The following is a 20,710-nucleotide window of genomic DNA, read 5'->3' as shown; positions in this document are numbered from 1 at the left end:
TCATTCCACTCTCTTCTAGCCTGTAAAGTTTCTGCTGAGAAATCTGCTGATAGCCTGATGGGGGTTCCTTTGTAGGTTAGTTTCTTTTGCCTGGCTGTCCTTAATATTTTCTCCTTGTCGTTGACTTTTGCTAGCTTCACTACTATATGCCGTGGAGTTGGTCTTCTTGCATTGATAAAGTTTGGAGATCTATTGGCTTCTGTCACCTGAAGATCCATCTCCCTCACCAGATTTGGGAAGTTCTCAGCCATTATTTCTTTGAATAGGTTTTCTGCCCCTTTCTCCTTCTCTTCTCCCTCTGGTATACCTATAATCCTTACGTTGCATCTCCTAATTGTGTCTGATAATTCTCGGAGAGTTTCTTCATTTCTTTTAAGTCTTGCTTCTCTCTCCTCCTCTGCCTGCAACAATTCTATATTGCCATCTTCCAAATTGCTAATTCTTTCCTCCATATTATCGGCCCTACTGTTCAGAGCATCTAGATTTTTCTTAATCTCCTCTATTGTGTTCTTCATTTCCAATATTTCTGTTTGGTTCTTCTTTATCGTATCAAACTCTTTTGTGACATAGCTCCTGAACTCGTTGAGTTGTCGGTCAGAATTCTCTCTTAACTCAGTGAGTATTTTAATGATGGCTGTTTTGAAGTCATCATCATTTAGGTTATATATCTCATTTTCTTTGGGATTGTTTTCTGTGTATTTGTTACTTTCTTTCTGTTCTGGAGATTTAATGTATTTTTTCATATTGCTTGATGATGTTGATTTGTGCCTCCGCATGGAGATAGAGTTTAGTTGCTCCTTTCACTTGTTTCAGCTGCTGCGGTGGGGGGAGCAGCTGTTTATACTTCACCAACCAGGAACCCTGTCCGTAGTTGCTAACTGGGCCTGGGCCCCTCTTCGTAGCCACAGTGGCCCTTTGGATTCCCTCCTCTGCCGTGGGGGCCGTCACGGGGGGCTTCAGGCTGCAGGGGCCTACTGTTGTTGCCCACCTAGATGCGCTCTCTCCTTGGGGTCTGCAACGGTGTTATGGGCTTTTCCAGCGGCCAGGGGTGGGATCACTTATATTTGTCGCTCCGTTGCTGTCGGCACCCACCAAATCTCACTTGTCCTCTATGGGTCGCAGGAGAGCTATTGGCATCTTCTACAGTCTGTGGTTAGTACACCTAGCTATGCTGCTTTTGCCCTGGGGTCTTCCAGCCTTGTGGCTGGCGGCTGGGTGCCTTCTACTGGTGCTGTGCAGAGGCTTTCCCTAAGGCTTCTGTGAGCCTGTAGGGTTTCCCCCTAGGCTACTAAGCTGGGTCTCTGGAACTCTCTCCAGCCCCAGTCCTCTCCGAGATCTCCGGCAATCCCTAGCCTCACCGGGTGGGCAACGGCAGCTGGGGGTCGCCCCGTCCTCTGGGCTTCTCTCCGGGCCTCTGCCGGGAGCTCTGAGTGCTCAGCGTGGCCCCTCTGCTACCGGCAGACAGAGAGTTTTGTCTGCTGCCTGGCGGAGCTCCGGCGCTTCCCCTCCGGGTCGCCGGACCCGCCTTTGAAAGTTCCCCCGCCCCGGACCTCTCCGAGATCTCCGGCAATCCCTAGTCCCACGGGGCGGGCAACAGCAGCTGGGGGACGCCCCGCCCTCTGGGCTTCTGTCCGAGCCTCTGCCGGGAGCCCTGAGTGCTCAGCGTGGCCCCTCTGCTACTGGCAGACAGAGAGTTTTGTCTGCTGCCTGGCGGAGCTCCGGCGCTTCCCCACCGGGTCGCCGGATGCGCCTTTGAAAGTTCCCCCGCCCCGGTCCTCTCCGAGATCTCCGGCAATCCCTAGTCCCCCGGGGCGGGCGTCTCTCTGGGACCCTCCGGGCGCCCCGAGCACCAGGCTGGGTCTCCCCGCCAATGGCGGGGAGAGACTCTCCCCGCGGGCTCAGGTGTGCAACTCCAAAGTTTCCCTCTGCGTTTAGGAGTAATTGCAGGGGGTTTAAGTAGGGTTCTGGTCACCTGTTTCCACCGTCGCTCCTCTGTTGTGTTCTCGCTCCTGCCCTAGATGTGTGTGGATCCTCTGGGGGCGTCCGTTGGAAGAAAGCCGCTTGCGGGTACTAGGCTGCCCGTCGGGGTCGGAGAGTTTTCACCTATTTCCACATCCTCCCGGAGGAAAGTCCGTCCGCCTTCCGATGTATAGTCGCGTGGGTGTCTCAGACGTCCTGAGATGCTGTCTGGATATCCTTTGTCAAGCGATAAGTGTCCAAATAATTGTAGACTCGAAGGGCGAGAGACAAAGAGGACTACTCACGGCGCCATCTTGGAATCCCCCTTTTTATAGTTTCTTGAGGTGCAAACTTAGGTTATTGATTTGAGACTTTTCATCTTTTCTAGTACAAGCATTTAATGCTATAAATTTGCCTCTTGGCATTTCTTTAGCTGGGTTCCACAAATTTTAATATGTCATATTGTCATTTTTATTCAGTTTAATGTATTTTAAAAATTTCCATTGAGACTTCCTCTTTTTTGACCCATGGATTATTTAAAAGCATACTGTTTAGTTTCCAAGTATTTGAAGATTTCCTGTTATATTTAGATTACTTTTCTCTATTATTGATGTCTACTTTGATTCTACTAAATCTAGAGAACATACTCTCTATGATTTCAGTTTTTTAAATTTGTTGAAGTTTGTTTTTTGGCTCAGGGTATGGTCTGTTTTGCTGTATGTTTCACGAACAATTGAGAGGAAAAGGTATTCTGATGTTGTTGGGTAGTTGACGGTGAGTTCTTCTATGTCCTTGCTGATTTTCTGTCTTGTTGTTCTATCAGTTGTTGAGAGAAGACATGTTGATGTCTCTAACAACAATAGTGGGCTTGCCTAATTCTTTTAATTCTATATCACTTTCACTTCACTTATTTGGCAGCTCTGTTGTTTAGTGCATACACATTGAGGCTTAGTATGTCTTCGTGGTTGGTAACTCTTTTATGATTATGTAATGTTCCTCTATGTCCCTGGTAACTTTCTTTGCTTTGAAGTCTACTTATTCTGACATTAATGGAGCTGCTCCTGATTTCTTTTGACTAATGTTTGGATGGTATATCTTTTTCCATCCTTTCACACTCAGCCTACATGTATCATTATATTTGAAATGAGTTTCTGGTAAACAGCATATATTTAGGTCATGGTTTTTTAACACACTGCAAATCCATTTTTTAACTGATGCATTTAGACCACTGATATTTCATTATTGCTGTCTTAGGGCTTAAGTATGTTAGTTTTTGTTTTCTCTTTGCTCTCTCTCTTATTAAATGAGACATAATTGACATATAACATTGTATTAGTTTAGCTATACAACATAATGATTTGATATATGTACATATTGTAAAATAATTACCAGAATAAGATTAGTCAACATCCATCTCCACACATAGTTACAGTGTTTTTTCTTTTGATGACAACTTTTGAGATTGACTCTCTTAGCAACTTTCAAATATACAATACTTTACAGTAAAGTATACTCACCATGCTGTACATTACATCTTCAGGACTTATAACTGGAAGTATGTACCTTTTGACCACCTTCACCAATTTTGTCCAGTTCCCACCTTTGGTAAGCACCAATCTGTTCTCTGTATCTATGAATTTGATTTTTCTTAGATTCCACATATACATGAGATCACATGGTATTTGTCTTTCTCTGTCTGGCCTATTTCACTTAGCATAATGGCCCTCAAGGTCCATCCATAGTGTTACAGATGGAAAGATTTCATTCTTTTTTATGGCTGAGTAATATTCCATTGTGTGTGTGTGTGTGTGTGTGTGTGTGTGTGTGTGTATACACACACCACATTTTCTTATCCCTTTATCCTTCAGTGGACACTTAGGTTGCTTCCATGTTTTGGTTATTGTAAATAATGCTGCATTGAACATGGAGGTGCGTATATCTTTTCAAGTTCGTGTCTTCATTTCCTTCAGATAAATACCCAGAAGTGGATTTGCTGGGATCATTTGGTAGTTCTATTTTTCATTTTTTGAGGAACCTCCATACTGTTTTCCATAGTAGCTGCACCAGTCTACATCCCCACAACCAGTGCACCAGGGGTCCCTTTTCTTCACATCCTTGCCAACACTTGTTATTTCCTGTCTTTTTGATAATAGCCATTCTCAGAGATGTGAGGTGATATCTCCTTGTGGTTTTGATTTACATTTCCCTGATGATTAGTGATACTGAGCCCCTTTTCATGTACTCATTGTCTATCTGTATGTTTTCTGTGGGAAAACGTCTATTCAGTTCCTCTGCTCATTTTTTTTCAAGTAATTTTATTGCGATGATAATGGTTTATAACATTGTATAATTTTAAGTGTAGATATTATTTATCAGTTTCTGAATACACTTCATTGTGCTCACCCCAGTAGTCCTATTTTTATCCATCATCATACATATGTGCCCCTTTACCCTTTTCACCCAACCCTAACCCCCTTTCCCTCTGGTAACCACTAATCTGTTCTATTTATCCATGTATTTGTTATCCTCCATATGTGAGTGAAATCATGCAGTATTAGTCTTTCTCTGTCTGGCCTATTTCGCTTAACATGAGACTCTCAAGCTCCATCCATGTTGTTGCAGATGGGACAATTTTGTCTTTTTTTTTATGGCTGAGTGGTATTCCATTTTATATATATACCACATCTTTATCCATTTATTTGTATAAGGGCACATGGGTTGCTTCCACATCTTGGCTTTTGTGAATAATGCTGCAGTGAACATAGGGGTGCATAAATCTCTTTGGATCATTGATTTCAAGTTCTTTGGATAAATACCCAGTAGTGGGATAGCTGGATCATATGGTATTACTATTTTTAATTTTTTGAGAAATCTCCCTACTGTTTTCCATAGTAGCTACACCAGTTTGCATTCCTATCAGCAGTGTGTATGAGGGTTCCATTTTCTCTACATCCTCTCCAACATTTGTTGTTTATTGTCTTGGTAATTATAGCCACTCTGACTGGTGTAAGTATCTCATTGTAGTTTTGACTTGGATTTCCCTGATAATTAGCAATGTTGAACATTGTTTCATGTTTCTTTCAGCCATCTGTGTATCTTCTTTGGAAAAATGTTCATATCCTCTGTCCATTTTTTGATCAGTTGTTTGTTTGGTTTTTTTTGTTGAGTTGTATGAGTTCTTTGTATATTTTGGAGATCAACCCCTTGTCAGATAAATGATTTGCAAATATTTTTTCCAAGTTGGTGGGTTGTCTTTTTTTTTGTTCATGGTTTCCTTTGCTTTGCAGAAGCTTTTTAGTCTGATGTAATCCCATTTGTTAACTTTTTCTTTTGTTTCCCTTGCCTGAGTAGACATAGTATTCGAAAAGATGTCTAAGACCAATGTCAAAGATTGTACTGCCTATATTTTCTTCTAGGAGGTTTATGGTTTCAGGTCTTGCATTCAAATCTTTAATCCATTTTGAGTTAATTTTTGTGTATGGTGCAAGATAATGGTCTACTTTCATTCTTTTGTAGGTGGCTGTCCAGTTTTCCCAACGCCATTTATTTATTGAAGAGACTTTCCTTTCTGCATTGTATGTTCTTGGCTCCTTTGTTGAAAAATAACCATCCATAGATGTGTGGTTTTATTTCTGGGCTTTCAATTCTGTTCATTGATCTGTTTGTCTGTTTTTGTGCCAGTAACATGCTGTTTTGATTACTGTAGCTTTGTAGTATGTTTTAAAGTCAGGGATTGTGATGACTCTGGCTGTGTTCTTTTTTTCTCAGGATTGCTTTTGCTATTTGGGGTCTTTTGTTGTTACATATAAATTTTTGGATTCTTTGTTATATTTCTGTGAATGTCATTGGGATTCTGATTGGGATTGCATTGAATCTGTAGATTGCTTTAGGTAGTACAGAATTTTAACTATGTTTATTCTTCCAACCCACAAACATGGAATATCTTTCCATTTCTTTATGTCTTCTTCAATTTCTTTCAATAACGTCTTATAGTTTTCACTGTACTGGTCTTTCACTTCTTTGGTTAAGTTTATTCCTAGATATTTTATTCTTTTTGTTGTGATTGTAAATGGGATTGTAGTCTTGATTTCTCTTTCTGCTAGTTAGTTGTTAGTGTATAGAAATGCAACTGATTTTTTAAAATTGATTTTGTACCCTACAACTTTGCTGTAGTTGTTGATTATTTCCAATAGTTTTATGGTGGGTTCTTTAGGGTTTTCTATATATAGAAGCATGTCATCTTCAAATATTGAAGGTTTCACTTCTTTCTTTCCAATTTAGATTCCTTCTTTTCTTTTTCTTGCCTAATTACTCTGGCCAAAACCTCCAGTACTATATTGAATAGGAGAGGTGAGAGTGGGCACCCTTGTTGTGTTCCCGTTATCAGAGGGCTGGCTTTCAGTTTTTTGCCATTAAGTATGATGTTGGCTGTGGGTTTGTCATATATGGCCTTTATTTTGTTGAGGTACTTTCCTTCTATACTCATTTTATTCAGAGTTTTTATCATAAATGGATGTTGGATCTTGTCAAATGCTTGCTCTGCATCTATTGAGATGATCTTGTGATTCTTATTCATCATTTTGTTAATGTGGTATATCACACTGATTGATTTGCAGATGTCAAACTGTCCCTGCATCCCTGGAATAAATCCCACTTGATGGTGGTGTACGATCCTTTTACTGTGTTGCTGTATTCAGTTTGCCAATATTTTGTTGAGGATTTTTACATCAAAGTTCATCAGCAATATTGGCCTGTAATTTTCCTTCTTTGTGTTGTCCCTGTCTGATTTTGGTATCAGGGTAATGTTGGCCTCATAGAATGAGTTAGGAAGTGTTCTGTCTTCTTCAATTTTTTTGGAATAGTCTGAGAAGGATAGGTATTAAATCTTTGAATGTTTGGTAGAATGCTCCAGAGAAGCCATCTGGTCCTGGACTTTTGTTTTTTGGAAGTTTCTGATTACTGTTTCCATCTCTTTACTTGTGATTGGTCTATTTAGATTCTCTATTTCTTCCTGATTGTTTTCAGAGGTTGTATAAGTCTAAGAATTTATCCATTTCTTCTGGGTTATCCACTTTGTGGGCATATAGTTTTTCATGGTATTCTCTTATAGTCTTTTGTGTTTCTGCAGTATGTGTTGTAATTTCTCCTCTTTCATTTCTAATTTTATTTATTTGAGCCTTCTCTCTTTTTTCTTGGTGAGTCTGGCTAAGGGTTTGTCAATTTTGTTTATCTTCTCAAAGACCAGCTCTTAGTTTCACTAACCCTTTATACTGTTTTTTAAGTCTCTATTTCATTTATTTCTGCTCTAATTTTTATAATCTCCCTCCTTCTGCTGACTTTGGGCTTTGTTTGTTCTTCTTTTTCTAATTCTCTTAGGTGTAGTTTAAGACCACTTATTTGAGATTTTTCGTGTTTGTTAAGGTGGACATGGATTGTTATGTATTTCCGTCTCAGGACCACTATGCTGCATCCTATATGAGTTAAATTTGGTAAAGATGGTATTAGAGAACAAGCTGTTATATCTAAATTAGCTAAAGAGGCAATAATTAATGCTATCCAAGACTTTAGTGAATAACTGGTTGCCTCTTTTGTATTTGCCATAGCTTGGAAAACTTTTGGTTTGGATGGTGGGAGGGATGACTGTGTTCACTGAAGGATTTGCAAACTGATATGTTCTCATTTTCTAGTTTAGAACGCAATATGGCTTTACACTCTCTTATTTCACACTTCTGGTAAGTTTTATCACTATATTTTCTACTTGAAACCAATTGTCAAACCAAACTATCAATCAGTTATTTTATGTTTTATGGCAAAATTGCCTTATGGCCAATAGTTATGCAGTGAAAATGTCTGTGGCAAAAATGCTGCAAAGATGTCTATGGCACAGATACTTACAGCTAAAGTACCTAGAACCACTTTTTATGCATGTATTGAGATTATCATATGATTTTTATCCTTCCTTTTGTTAATGTGGTGTATCACATTGACTGATTTGTGCATGTTGAACTATCCTTGCATCCCTGGAGTAAATCTCATTTGATCATAGTGTATGATCCTTTTAATGTATTGTTGAATTCGATTTGCTAATATTTCATTGAGGATTTTGCATCTATGTTCATCAGGGATATTGGCCTCTAATTATTCTTTTCTTCTATTGTCCTTGTCTGGTTTTGATATCAGGGTACTGCTGGCCTCATAAAATGAGTTTGGAAGTAAAATGAGTTTGGAAATGTTCCCTGCTCTTCTGTTTTTTGGAAGAGTTTGTGAAGGGTTGGTATTAATTGTTCTTTAAATGTTTGGTAGAATTCACCAGTGAAGTCATCTGGTCCTGGACTTTTGTATGTTGGAAAGTTTTTGATTGCTTATTTAATCTTCTTAACTTCTTAACTTCATAATTGTTCTGTTCAGATTTTCTGTTTCTTCATGGTTCTATCTTGGTAGGTATATGTTTCTAGGAATTTTTCATTTCTTCTAGGTTGTCCAGTTTGTTGGCACATTTGATTGGATTAAGGTGATCAGCCCACACTCTTTCTGCTTAGTGGAGGGAAAGGAGAATTCTCTCTGGAGCAATATAACATCATTGGAGCCTCTCTGAGTTTTTGGATTCAAGGTGTAGAATTCAATGAAAAAAATTAGCAGCAAAGCTAAGAAATAAGATTATACCACTGAAAAACAAGGGAACAGACAGACAATACAAACAAATTCACAGGTGGTCCAGGTATGGAGCATTGGTAGACAAAATACCACTATGATTTGGTTAGCATTTTTTTTGTTTCAAGAACACAGTCTCTTTTAAGTAACCTCAGGAATTAAAGGGGTTGTTGTTAGCTCTCATAGAACTGAGATTCAGTTGTATTCTCCCAGCCTCTTTCTCACAAACCACCTTATTTCTGCTTGTCGATGGTGCTTCTGCTCCAGTCTCCTTTTTTTAAATCAGTGCATATAAGACTATATACAAAAATTTACTTTATTTTTATATACAAAAATCAAGCATATAGTAAACGAAACTCAAAAATATACCATTTACAATAGCATAAATATGCTAAATACATATAAATTAAGGGAAGATATGCAAGACTTTTACATGGAAAATTGTGAAATATTAAGGAAAATTGAAGACTTAATGGAAGGATATATAGCAATATGGAAGATTCAGTGTTCTAAATATCCCAACTCTCCATAAACTGATTCTATAGATTCAATGCAAACCCAATTAAAGTTTTAACAATAATTTTTATGTAAAGTGACAATGGAAATGAAAACGCAAATAACCAAGAATACTCAAGGCAATTCTGAACAACAAAGCTAAAAGACTTACATTACTAGAAACGCAGACTCTGCAAATCTGTAGTAATTGAAACAGTGATAATGGTGCAAAGATAGATATAGTTTAGTCACCTGATTTATGACAAAGATGACACTGCAGTGCAGTAGATAAAGGATAACCTTTTAAACAAATGGTGCTGGGTCATTTGGATTTCACATATTTAAAACATAAACTTTTAAAACCCTGCTCCACAGTGTATACAAAAGTCAATTCTAGATGGAGTATAGATCTAAATGTGAAAGGTAAAACAAAGATCTTAAAGAAAACATAAGAAATCTCTTTGTGATCTTGGAGTATTACAAGCTTTCTTAAACAGGGCACAAAATGTCGTAAACATAATGGAAAAAAATGAGTAAATTGGAGTACATTAATACTAAAAACTTCTGTCCATCAAAAGACAATATTAAAAAAGTGAAAAAGGCAACACAGGAGTGGGAGAAAACATCTATAGTGCATAGGGCCAACAATGGATTTGTATCAGGAACATATAAAGAACTCCTGAAAATCATATGAAGAATGATGATCAAAAGTCTTGAAAGCCACTTCACAAAACTTACATTCAAATTTTTAATAAAAATATAAAAAGATGTTCAACTTCATGAGTCATCAGGGAAATATAAATTAAAACTACAATGTAATATACTATACACCCTCCAGAATAAGTAAAATGGTGGCAGGGGATAATAAATGTTGGCAAAGATGGGGATGAACTGGAGTTCTCATGTATGGATAATAAAAATGTAAATTGCTTCACCTACTCTGGAGAAATCTTTGGAGGTGCCCACTACAGTTGACTCTGTATAGAAATGTATAGGTATATTCACAAAGGACATGTAGAAAAGAGCCCTAAGTTGGAAACAACTCAAGTGTCCATCAGTAACGAAATGAATAAACAAATTGTGGTATATATTTGTGGCATACAATGGAATAACATACATAATAATATGGGTGCATTTCACAACTATAATGTTAAGTGAAATAAGTCAGGCCCCAACCCTCCCCCCAAAAACAACCTTAATAGTCATCTCTATACATTACTACAGTACATTTATTTATGAGGGCACCTACTTTAGATAAGAATGCATGATTCTCTTCCAAGATCAGGTAAAACTTGTCTGTAGTATTAGAAGTCAGGAGTGTTTATGCTTTGGAGGTATGAGGAGCGGGGACAAGGGAACCTTTTGGGGATTCTGATAAAGTTCAGTAATATTATCTGGATGCTGGTTTATATGGGTATGTTCACTGAGTTTAACACTCAGAGTGTGTACAGTCCTCCAAATGTATGTTATACTTTAACATTTACTTAAAAAGTACACACTCATTTTCCAATGATAGAAATAAAATTCAGCCCTTTAGAAGCAAATTTTGTGATTTAACCATATTCTTTGTTGGAACCCCATGCTTTAGGACAGAAGTTTGTAATGACAGCTAAGTTATTGTACAGGCTTTAGAAAAAAAGGAAAAGTAGGTAATAGAAATATAAATTTATCTCTTGAATTGTTTGGTCAACAAATAGATATGTAAATTCTAAATAAATTAATATATCTACTGGTTGGCATTCTGACTGTAAAGGAACCTAGAGATTTCTCCCCTACCACCATTGCTAGTTATTTCCTTTTATCTGAGTAAAAGACTTTCCTAAGCATTTAAGCACTTGAACTCAATTCTTAGAGAACAGGAAAAAAAAAAAGGACTATATACTCTTCGGATCTTTAAAATACTATTTATTTAAATCCTTTTAAAAGGTATTGTTTTCAAGATTTCTTGAAATTCCTGACCTGAGTCATCTTTGTGATATGTCACACCCTGTCACATCAAGTTACCTTACATTGAATAAACAGAAGGTTATAAACTTAGCTTGCATACCACCTGACATGAAAATATTTGCCAGCTGTTTCTTCTGCTTAAATGAATGCATTCCAAATATCTAGATTATTAGCTTGGAAAAACTATAAATTTTATTAAAAAATAAAGAAATAGTCATCTCTGTAAATGACTACAATGCATACGTTTATGACTATACCTAATTCTAGATAAGGAAAGAGTTTTCCTAAAAACATATTTCTCTTTCACATTTTATCTTCTCTTTTGCCTTGCATATGAATGTATGTGCACAAACTTGTTTTACTTCCTTCTTAGAGGCAGTCTTAAGAGGAACATGGTAAATAATCTAGCACAAAAGGAATTTAGCCAGAATATAAAGAAAAAAGAATTAATTGAATTTTAACAGAAAATTAACCCCAGAAGTACTTATGGTACTTAGATTAACATACCATTTGTTATGAAAAAGCATTATGAAGATCTAAACACTTTTATTTCTGATTACTAAGGCAACATGAAGTGAGAAGTTTATAAGGATATTCAGATAATGTGGGAAAAAAGAATTTTTCTGACTGAGGAAAAGTAATCAGTCTTCACACACTCAACACTCTCTCCATTAATGTAATTTAGCTACATTAAGCAAATTTACTAAACAATGCTTAGTCCTCTGTCTCATATTTTGTTATTATAAACAGCTTTAAATCAAAATACCCACTGAATGAACAAGTCAGCTCTCTTTAGTTCTGGAGGGATTGCAGAAGTTTACCATTTAGTAAGTTAAGGGACTGTTTAGCTCAAAGTCTAAGGTAAAGAAATTCAGTTCTACATTAATATCATAACCTGCCAGCTTAATGATCAAAGGTGTCATAGATTGTACGAGACAGTGCTCAAAGCTGCTTTCTTATACTATGCTATGAAAATGGTTTAAGTACTGGCTTTTGGCATTGTTAGTATAATGTGGTAAACAAAGATGACAAAGAAAACCTTTATCACTATCTTTTTTATGCCAAAAAACCCCACAACCGATGAAAAGCATAACAACTCTGGGGCCAGTCCAGTGGCATAGTGGTTAAGTTTGCGCTCTCTGCTTCAGCAGCCCAAGGTTCAAGGGTTTGGATCCCATGTGCGGACCTACACACCACTCATCAAGCCATGCTGTGGCAGCATCCTACATACAAAATAGAGGAAGACTGCCACAGAGGTTAGCTCAGCAAGAATCTTCCTCAAGCAAAAAGAGGAAGGTTGGCAACAGATGTTAGCTCAGGGCCAATCTTCCTCACCCAAAAAATAAACCAAAAAACTCAAAAATAGGTAACTGGCAATGTTAGGCAGCAAGGGATATGGAAAATAGCAGTGGACTTGAAATAAAAAAGAATGGCAAAGTAGTTCAAAGTATGAGATTTGGAGTCAAACAAACAGGAATAGTTTTAAATTCTAACTCTGACACTTTGAGTCTCTGTGTCCTTATTTATAAATGGGAAAACTAAGACTTAACTCTTGATTGTTGTAAATATGAAACATAACAGTAATTGCAGAGCTTAGCACTATCCCTGGCAAATAACGTGCTAGTAAATAGTAGTTATTTTTATTTTTTATGAAGATTTGTTCCTTTATTTTCTTATCCTGATAATATTCTATTTTTAGATTCAGCATAGTAGGGTAGTTGAGAACATATGCTTTGAGGAAAAAAGGACCTATGTGTAACAGTTTTTCTCCATCATACTTTCTTCATCTGTAAAATAGATATGTTGTGAGATTGTTGTGACCATTAAATGAGGTAATGCACAAACGGTGTCTGACATATTCTCCAACATGTAGTAAGCACTTGATAAATAGTGGCTAAAATGACCTGGATTCTGGCTTTAGCCCAGCACTGATCACTATGTAACTTTGAACAAGTCACTCAGCCTTTTGGAATTTCATCCAAAGAACAGGCATAACAATACCTGTCCTGTTTGTCTTTTAGGGTTGTGGTGATGATAAAATGATGCAGGTGAGCACTTTGAAAAGTGTAAAGCCCATAAAAATGGATGGTATTATTATGGTTCTGATGGCAGTTTAGACATAAAGTACCATAATAATGGGATTTAAAAATCAGTTTTACACAATCAAGAACCTGTGGGGGCCAGACCCCGGCTGAGTGGTTAAGTTCACGCGCTCTGCTACTGTGGCCCAGGGTTTGCCAGGTAGGATCCTGGGCACAGGCCTACGCACTGCTCATCAAGCCACAGTGTGGTGGCATGCCACATAGAAGAACTAGAATGACCTACAACTAGGATATACAACTATGTACTGGGGCTTTGGAGAGAAAAAAAAAAAAAAGAGAGGAAGATTGGCAACAGATGTTAGCTCAGGGCCAATCTTCCTTACAAAAACAAACAAACTGTCTTCCAAAGTGGCTTTATCATTTTAAAAAAAAGCTGTGCTTGACTTCTGCTAGTTTTGCAGACAATACATAAGTGATGAACATTGTAGAAGCACCATTTTTCTCTGTTGAGTTTAGTTTATTATGGTCCTCAGCATCAGAAAAGCTAACTCAATATGAATATTTTGTCTTGTTCATCACTCAGGAATAAGATATTAATACTTGAATTTATGTACATTGTAGTATAGAGTGAATGGAAGGTTTTTACTGAGCAAAAAGAATTGAGGAAAAAAATTCTTTGGCCTCAGGAATTCACTTCTAACAGGAATGATATATTATTATGTTATCACATTAATTATAATTTATAAAGCCCTTTAAGTATGAAAAACACTCTATAAATGCTTAACATTTATTGCTAGTAACACCTAACAAGGTTAAGCTCTTCTTCAAGATGCAGCTACTGCTTGATGAGTTAGTTGTTAAATAACATGACATGCCAAAAAGGGAGCTGCTATATCATGTGAGTGATTTCATGATTATAGCAATCATTAGAACTTCTATTATGAAATAGTTACAACTATTAAAACATGATTCTTCTAAGGTTATTATTGTCTTAGAAAATCGAGGCACTGAAAAGTGAAATAATTAATTTGACTCCACACTTCAAGCTGGCACAGAATAAGATGTAAACTTCCGGGAAACTCCTGAAGTTTCGGTGCTGTAGAGCTAGACTGTCCAATATGGAAACCACTACAATGTGTGGCTGTTGAAGTCTTGAAACATGGCTGGTATGACTGAGGAACTAATTTTTATATTTTATTTTAAATAATTTAAATTTAAAAATTGTAAAAATTGTAAGAATGTATGGACCAACTTGGGTACCTGAAACTACTTCTTTAACTCTAAGATTCATGAAATCTAAATACAGATGAAGTATTTATGATGAAAATTTAACATTTGATTTGAAATATATTTTAAGATATAGTAGAAAATTTAAAGTTCTGTATGTGGCTTGCATTGTATTCTATTGGACAACACTGCTATACAGGTTCAAAGACATGCATGAATTATATATGATATGGACCCTACTCCCTCGTTTACTTTTCCACTTAAATTATAGGAAGTTAGAGAAGAATATGTGAATGTTAAAAATTCAATTCTGGTAGTTGTAGAATCAAGAACAGTTATAGGTCTTTTGATATGTGGTGACTTGGCCTTTAGGAACCATAACATGGGATTAACCATGACCGCATAACCTCGATGTGCTCTTAAATGACTAACAAAAACCAAAGCAAAGCAACCAACAAATTTGCTGATTTCTGTGATGTAAATACTTCTACTGTGGCCATTTTCGAGCTACCAACAGGATTTCACTGAACTTGGAATCGGGTAGAGATACACTCAGTTGGCACTTGCAAAGCCACAGGAGCCAGCCTTAGTGCATTAGTGGAATATTTTATGAGTTCCTGACATCCACATTTCTTGAAAGATATGTATGTATGTATGTGGTGGAGGCTGAAATAGATCAGCTTTAAACTAAATTCTACCCTATAGCAAATTATGGGATGATTAAATGTGGGAATCTAGGGCATTTTATTTTCTTTAAACCTTTGGAACCTAAGTGACTATAAAAATCCTGGTTCTTCCCTGATTCCCCTTGAGAATATAGATTTGTGGTTTTATGAAGCTGTATTTTAATTGTAAAATGGTTAAAAAGAGGTAAAGATACTGCTTACTTTTGATAAAGCAGATGCATAATTTTAACACATAAACTTTATAGACCAACTATGTGACAGAGTTTTTTTTGTGAATAGAGATTTCCCTGGGGACATGGTAGGGGTATAGGAAGATTACCTTCAGAATTGATATAAATTCTGACACATTATACAGAGAATTTTATACATGCAAAATGTCTCTGAGAGGTCCAAATTTAGCTCTAAAGTTCAATAATTTTATGATTTTGGTCAGCTAATATATGTGAAATCATTCTGTTTATTTGGAAATTATTCAGGTTTTATATTAGCTCCTCTGCTTGGGCATCTTGATGTTACTCTATACCGAAATTTATTGTAGCAAAAGTTGTAAGTCTTTTAGAGGCAGTAGTTAAGAGGATTTAATTCAAAAGTATTCTTTGAATAAAGCAATTCCCTTGCTAAGAGAATACTCAAACTTATTTTTTTCAGTATGAGTTTGTACTCTTAGGTGGATAAGAATAAATGATTTCTTTCTTTCTTTTTTGCAAGAGAAGATTCACTCTAAGCTAACATGTGTTGCCAGTCTTCCTCCGTTTTTTTTCTCCCCACTCCTGCAGGCCCCAGTGCATAGTTGTGTATACTTTTAAGTTCTTCTGGTTCTTCTATGTGAGCTGCTGCCATAGCATGGCTACTGACAGGCCAGTGGTGTGGTTCCACACCCAGGAACCAAACCCAGACCGCTGAAGCAGAGTGCACTGAACGTTAACCACTAGGCAATCAGGGCTGGCTCTAAATGATTTTTTTTCACAGAGCTATCTGTTGTCTAGAATTTTATAGTGTCTTAGTTTGGGTTCTATCCAGTCATATCTAATCATATGCATAGAAATTTTAGTGTTGAAAAAGACTTAGATTCTTCTAGTTGTATCTGCTTATTTTATACATGCGCAAACTGAGACCCAAAAAAGTGACTATTTAAAAGTTACATGGTTAGTCTTGAAAGTTTAGCTAAAACTATAATTCAGTTTTCCTTACTACTGCCTTAGTATTCTTAAAGTTTATAGCACATTAGTGCATGAATTGATTTGTCCATTCACATTTTTGGATTATTGATAGAAGATACTTTTGTTGTAATTCATACTAGCCAAGTTAGCACATGTTCTATTTATTCTTAACTTCATGGTTTCATTAGTTACTCTTAATATTACATACCAATCCTCAAGCAAAATTCTTCATTATTTACTTGCAGAAAATTTAATTGGCAGTAATTCTGTCCTGGATCAGCACAGTTTACTAGTCTGACTAATAAGTAAATCTTGAGAAGAAAGCTTGAGACATTGACTCCTTTCTGAAAAGGAGAAAAAGTAGGGTTAAAGCCCAAATAGTTTGATGTTTGCACTTTTCTCACAGAAAAAGACTATTATCTTTTGCTAAGTTAATGTCAATTTATGACTAGGTGAGTTCTGAAAACATGACACCTTATTTCATAATATAGTGAACTAGTATAGCAGAGCTCAAAAATGTTACATATTTAAACAATGGAAAGGTTTGACCTGAAAATAAATACTTAATTTAGAGAAAATTTCTACTTAAGGTAATTAAGAATTGGTATTATTTAATATGTAACATTCTGTGATTGACAATATTATGTCATCACAAAGAAAGGAACAAAGGTTGGATAATTATGTATTCTTAGGAACTTTACTGAAAACTATAAATCCCTTTTAAGTTATACATGTAATATAGTCTTGTATAGACCTCTGCAGCTAAGCAAAGCAGTTAGTCTTTGATGTGCTTATAATTATGAAGGGTTTAGGATTATGTCTCTAGGCAAAAATGCCTAGAGGTAGAAAGGTAACTGACATCATGACATAATAAAGAGAAGATAGGTGAATTGGAGCTAAAAGCAGGTTGGCATGAATATAGGTCCTCAGTTGAACAAGTAATTTAATATAGCCTCTCAAGCACAGTGTAGGTAAAACAGTTAACCACAATTTTAAATTGTTTGTAGAATTAAAAACTGCTTTTGTAGCTTAATTTTAGAAGAATTCTATATTAATAATGAGATATTTTAAGTATAAGAGCAAATCTTTACCTTCATCTATGTATTGTCTACTAGATATAATTTTATACATTTTTACAGTGGTACCATGATTTTATAGTAAAAACAAAAAGGCATTTAGGAAGAAGATAACTTACTAAAAATTGGGGTTTTGAATGATTTTTAATGACATGGGAACATAGTCACAGCATACCAATGGGTAACAAAAATAAATGATTCAAATTTTGCTAAATATCTACACAGCAAAAAGAGGAAATAAATAGACTAACATTATCAGTTATCTTTGGGTAATAATGACTAATCTTTATCATCATTATACTATATTTTAAAAATACTGCATTCTCTAAAGTTCTCGATCAAGCACAAATAAGCTTTTATATCAGAATTTTAAGATACACACACATATATATATATTTGTGTGTGTGTGAGGAAGATTGGCCCTGAGCTAACATCTGTGTCAATCTTCCTCTTATTTTTTATATGTGGGATGCCACCACAGCATAGCTTGATAGGCAGTGTGTATGTCCACGCCTGTGACCTGAACCTGTGAACCCCAGGCTGCTGAAGTGAGTGTGTGAACTTAACCACTATGCCACTGGGCCTCCCCGGGAATTTTAAAATGTATCTTAAAAGGAGATGGCAGCTTATAAAGCTACAGCCTTTTTATAACATAGTATTTGAAAGATCACATACGATAAGAGTATTTGGAAATATAATGCATTTGGAAGAATTTCTTAATGTAGCTGTCAATGTATTTGTATTTTTCTTTCTTTTTGAGGAAGATTAGCCCTGAGCTGACATCTGTCACCAAGCCTCCTCTTTTTGCTGAGGAAGACTGGCCCTGAGCTAACATCCATGCCCATCTTCCTCTACTTTTCATATGTGGGATGCCCACCACAGCATGACTTGGCTTCACAAGTAGTGTATAGGTCCGCACCCGGGATCTGAACCGGTGAACCCCAGGCTGCCAAAGTGGAACGTGTGAACTTAACCGCTCTGCTGGTCTGGCCCCCCCCGTGTTTGCATGTTAAGTGCAGCTGGGAATTTGTTTGAATAGGGTTTTAAAAATACTTTATGTGCATATGAGGATTATATAGAGGATGTTGTTTCCCCATTTTGCTTGTTTTCTTCTTCTAAACACTATTCTTCAAATCTCATTGTAACAGATGAAGTGTTAGCTGTCCCCCCAGTGGCTGTTGCTTTTATAGTTATAGATGTTTTGCCGAGTCATGGTCACCCCACTAAAGATATTTCCCAGACTTTCTTACAGTTAGGTGTAGCCTTATGACCAGATTCTGTCCAATGGGATATGAGCAGAAGTGATGTGTGACAAATCCTGGGTTACTCCCTAAACAAGAAGAGAATATGCTTTCCTTCTTCTTTTTGCTCCTTCTTGAAGGCAGGGATACAAATCTTCAACGATGCAGATGAAGGCTATACCCTAGAGATAACAAAGCAACACCATAGGAGTCTGGTAGTCTGATACCAGCATACTTTACCAGTCCTGGAACACCTCCCAGGATTGTTAAAAGAAATAACATTCTTTGTTACTTCATTGTGGTCTCTTGTTACAGCAGCCTAGACTATTCCATACCTAATACTCTTATTGGGATTATACCACCACTAGTCCACCACCGGTGAAGCTCATTTAATCTTGCCACTTTGATTTGATATAGTATTGGAGATCCTACCCAGAGAAGTTAGGTAAGAAAAAGAAATAAAAGGCATCTGAATCAGAAAGGAAGAAGTACAAGTGTCTCTTTTTGCAGCTGATGTGATACTATACACAGAAAACCCTAAAGACTCCACCACAAAAATTTTAGAATAAAAGAATTCAGTAAAGTTGGAGGATATGAAATCAATATACAAAAATCTATTGCATTTCTATATACTTGTAACAAATTATCAGAAAGAGAAATTAAGAAAACAATCTCATTTACAACTGCATCAAAAAGAATGAAATAAAACAAATTTAACTGTACACTGAAAACTACAAGTCTCGGATGAAAGAAATTTAAGAAGATGCAGATAAATGGAAAGATATACTCTGCTCATGGATTGGAAGAATTAATATTGTTAAAATGTCCATACCACCCAAGCTATCTATAGATTTAGTGCCATTGCTTTCAAAATTCCAATGGCATTTTTCACAGAAAAAGACAAAACAATCCTAAAATTCATATGGAAGCACAAAAGAACAAAGCTGGAGGCATCACACTTCCTGATTTCAAACTATACTACAAAGCTACTGTAATTAAAACAGTATGGTATTGGCATAAAAATAGACAAACCAATGGAACAGAATGGAGAGACCAGAAATAAACTCATGCATATACATCAGATATATTTGACAAGGGAGTCAATACGGAAAGGACAGTCTCTTCAATAAATGGTGATGGGAAAACTAGATGCATGCAGAAAAGTGAAATTGCACCCCTATCTTACACCACTCACAAAAATTAACTCAAGGTGGATTAAAGACTAAACATAAGAACTGAAACTATAAAACTCTTAGAAGAAAACATAGAGAAAAAGCTCCTTGACATTGGTCTTGGCAGTGATTTTTTCAAAATGACACCAAAAGCACAAACAACAAAGGCAAAAATAAGTGGGACTACATCAAACTAAAAAAGCTTCTGCACAGCAAAAGAAACAGTAAAAAAAAAAAAAAAAAGAAAAGCACACACACACACACAAAAACACTGAAAAGGCAACCTATGAAATGGGAGAAATTATTTCCAAACCACATGGTTTGTGCTGCCGGGTGCTGCCACTATGGAAAACAGTATTGAGGTAACTGATAAGGGGTTAATATCCAAAATATACAAGGACTCACATATTTCAATAACAAAACAAACAAACAACCTGAATAAAATATTGGCTGAAGATCTGAATAGACATTTTTCCAAAGAAGACATACAGATGCCAATAGGTAGGTACATGAAAAGGTGCTCAACGTCACATCAGGGAAATGCAAATCAAAACCACAATGAGATCACCTCACACCTGTGAGAATGGCTATTATCAAAAAGACAAGAAATAAGTGTTGGTGGGGATGTGGAAAAAGGGAAACCCTTGTGCTCTGCTGGTGGGATGTAGACGGGTGCTGCCACTATGGAAAACAGTATTGAGGTTCCTCAGAAATGAAAAATAGAACCATCAAACTTTGAAGGAAATGAAGACAAGAACTTGAAAAAATATATGCATCCCAATGTTCACTGCAGCAGCATTTACAATAACCAAGACATGGAAGCAACCTAAGTGTCCATTGATGGATGAATGGATAAAGAAAATGTGGAATATACATACAATGGAATATTATTCAGTCATAAAACTTAAGGAAATCTCGCAATTTTCTACAACATAGATAGACCTTGAGGACGTTGTGCTCAGTGAGGTAGGTCAGGCACAAAAAGACAAATACTGTATGATCTCACTTATATGTGGAATCTTAAGGAAAAAAAATGAACTCAGATACAGAGAAC

The 20,710-nt window shown here is 36.5% G+C and overlaps 1 protein-coding gene across 5 annotated transcripts in view; it reads right to left on the bottom strand.

The window, feature by feature from the left end:
• Positions 1-20,710, bottom strand: part of WDPCP (WD repeat containing planar cell polarity effector) — a 385,152-nt gene that overhangs the window by 104,644 nt on the left and 259,798 nt on the right. The window contains exons 15-16 of one of the 5 annotated variants that reach the window (XR_011526048.1): positions 18,494-18,666; positions 15,431-16,511 (exon numbers count right to left, since the gene is read on the bottom strand). The exons of 3 other annotated variants lie outside the window; for them this stretch is intronic. Coding sequence is in view for 1 of the 2 variants with exons in the window: in XM_070572538.1 (XP_070428639.1) it covers positions 18,641-18,666 (26 nt within the window). In the remaining variant the exon portion in view is untranslated. Of the gene's footprint in view, positions 1-15,430; positions 16,512-17,370; positions 18,667-20,710 lie in introns of those variants that run through there. One more of the 5 variants, XM_070572538.1, reaches the window with a different exon arrangement.

This window comes from Equus przewalskii, chromosome 14 (assembly GCF_037783145.1).
Source record: "Equus przewalskii isolate Varuska chromosome 14, EquPr2, whole genome shotgun sequence".
NCBI classification, from domain to species: Eukaryota; Metazoa; Chordata; class Mammalia; order Perissodactyla; family Equidae; genus Equus; species Equus przewalskii.
The sequence above is the reverse complement of the archived record's forward strand: the minus strand, read 5'-3'. Positions and strand labels throughout refer to the sequence as shown.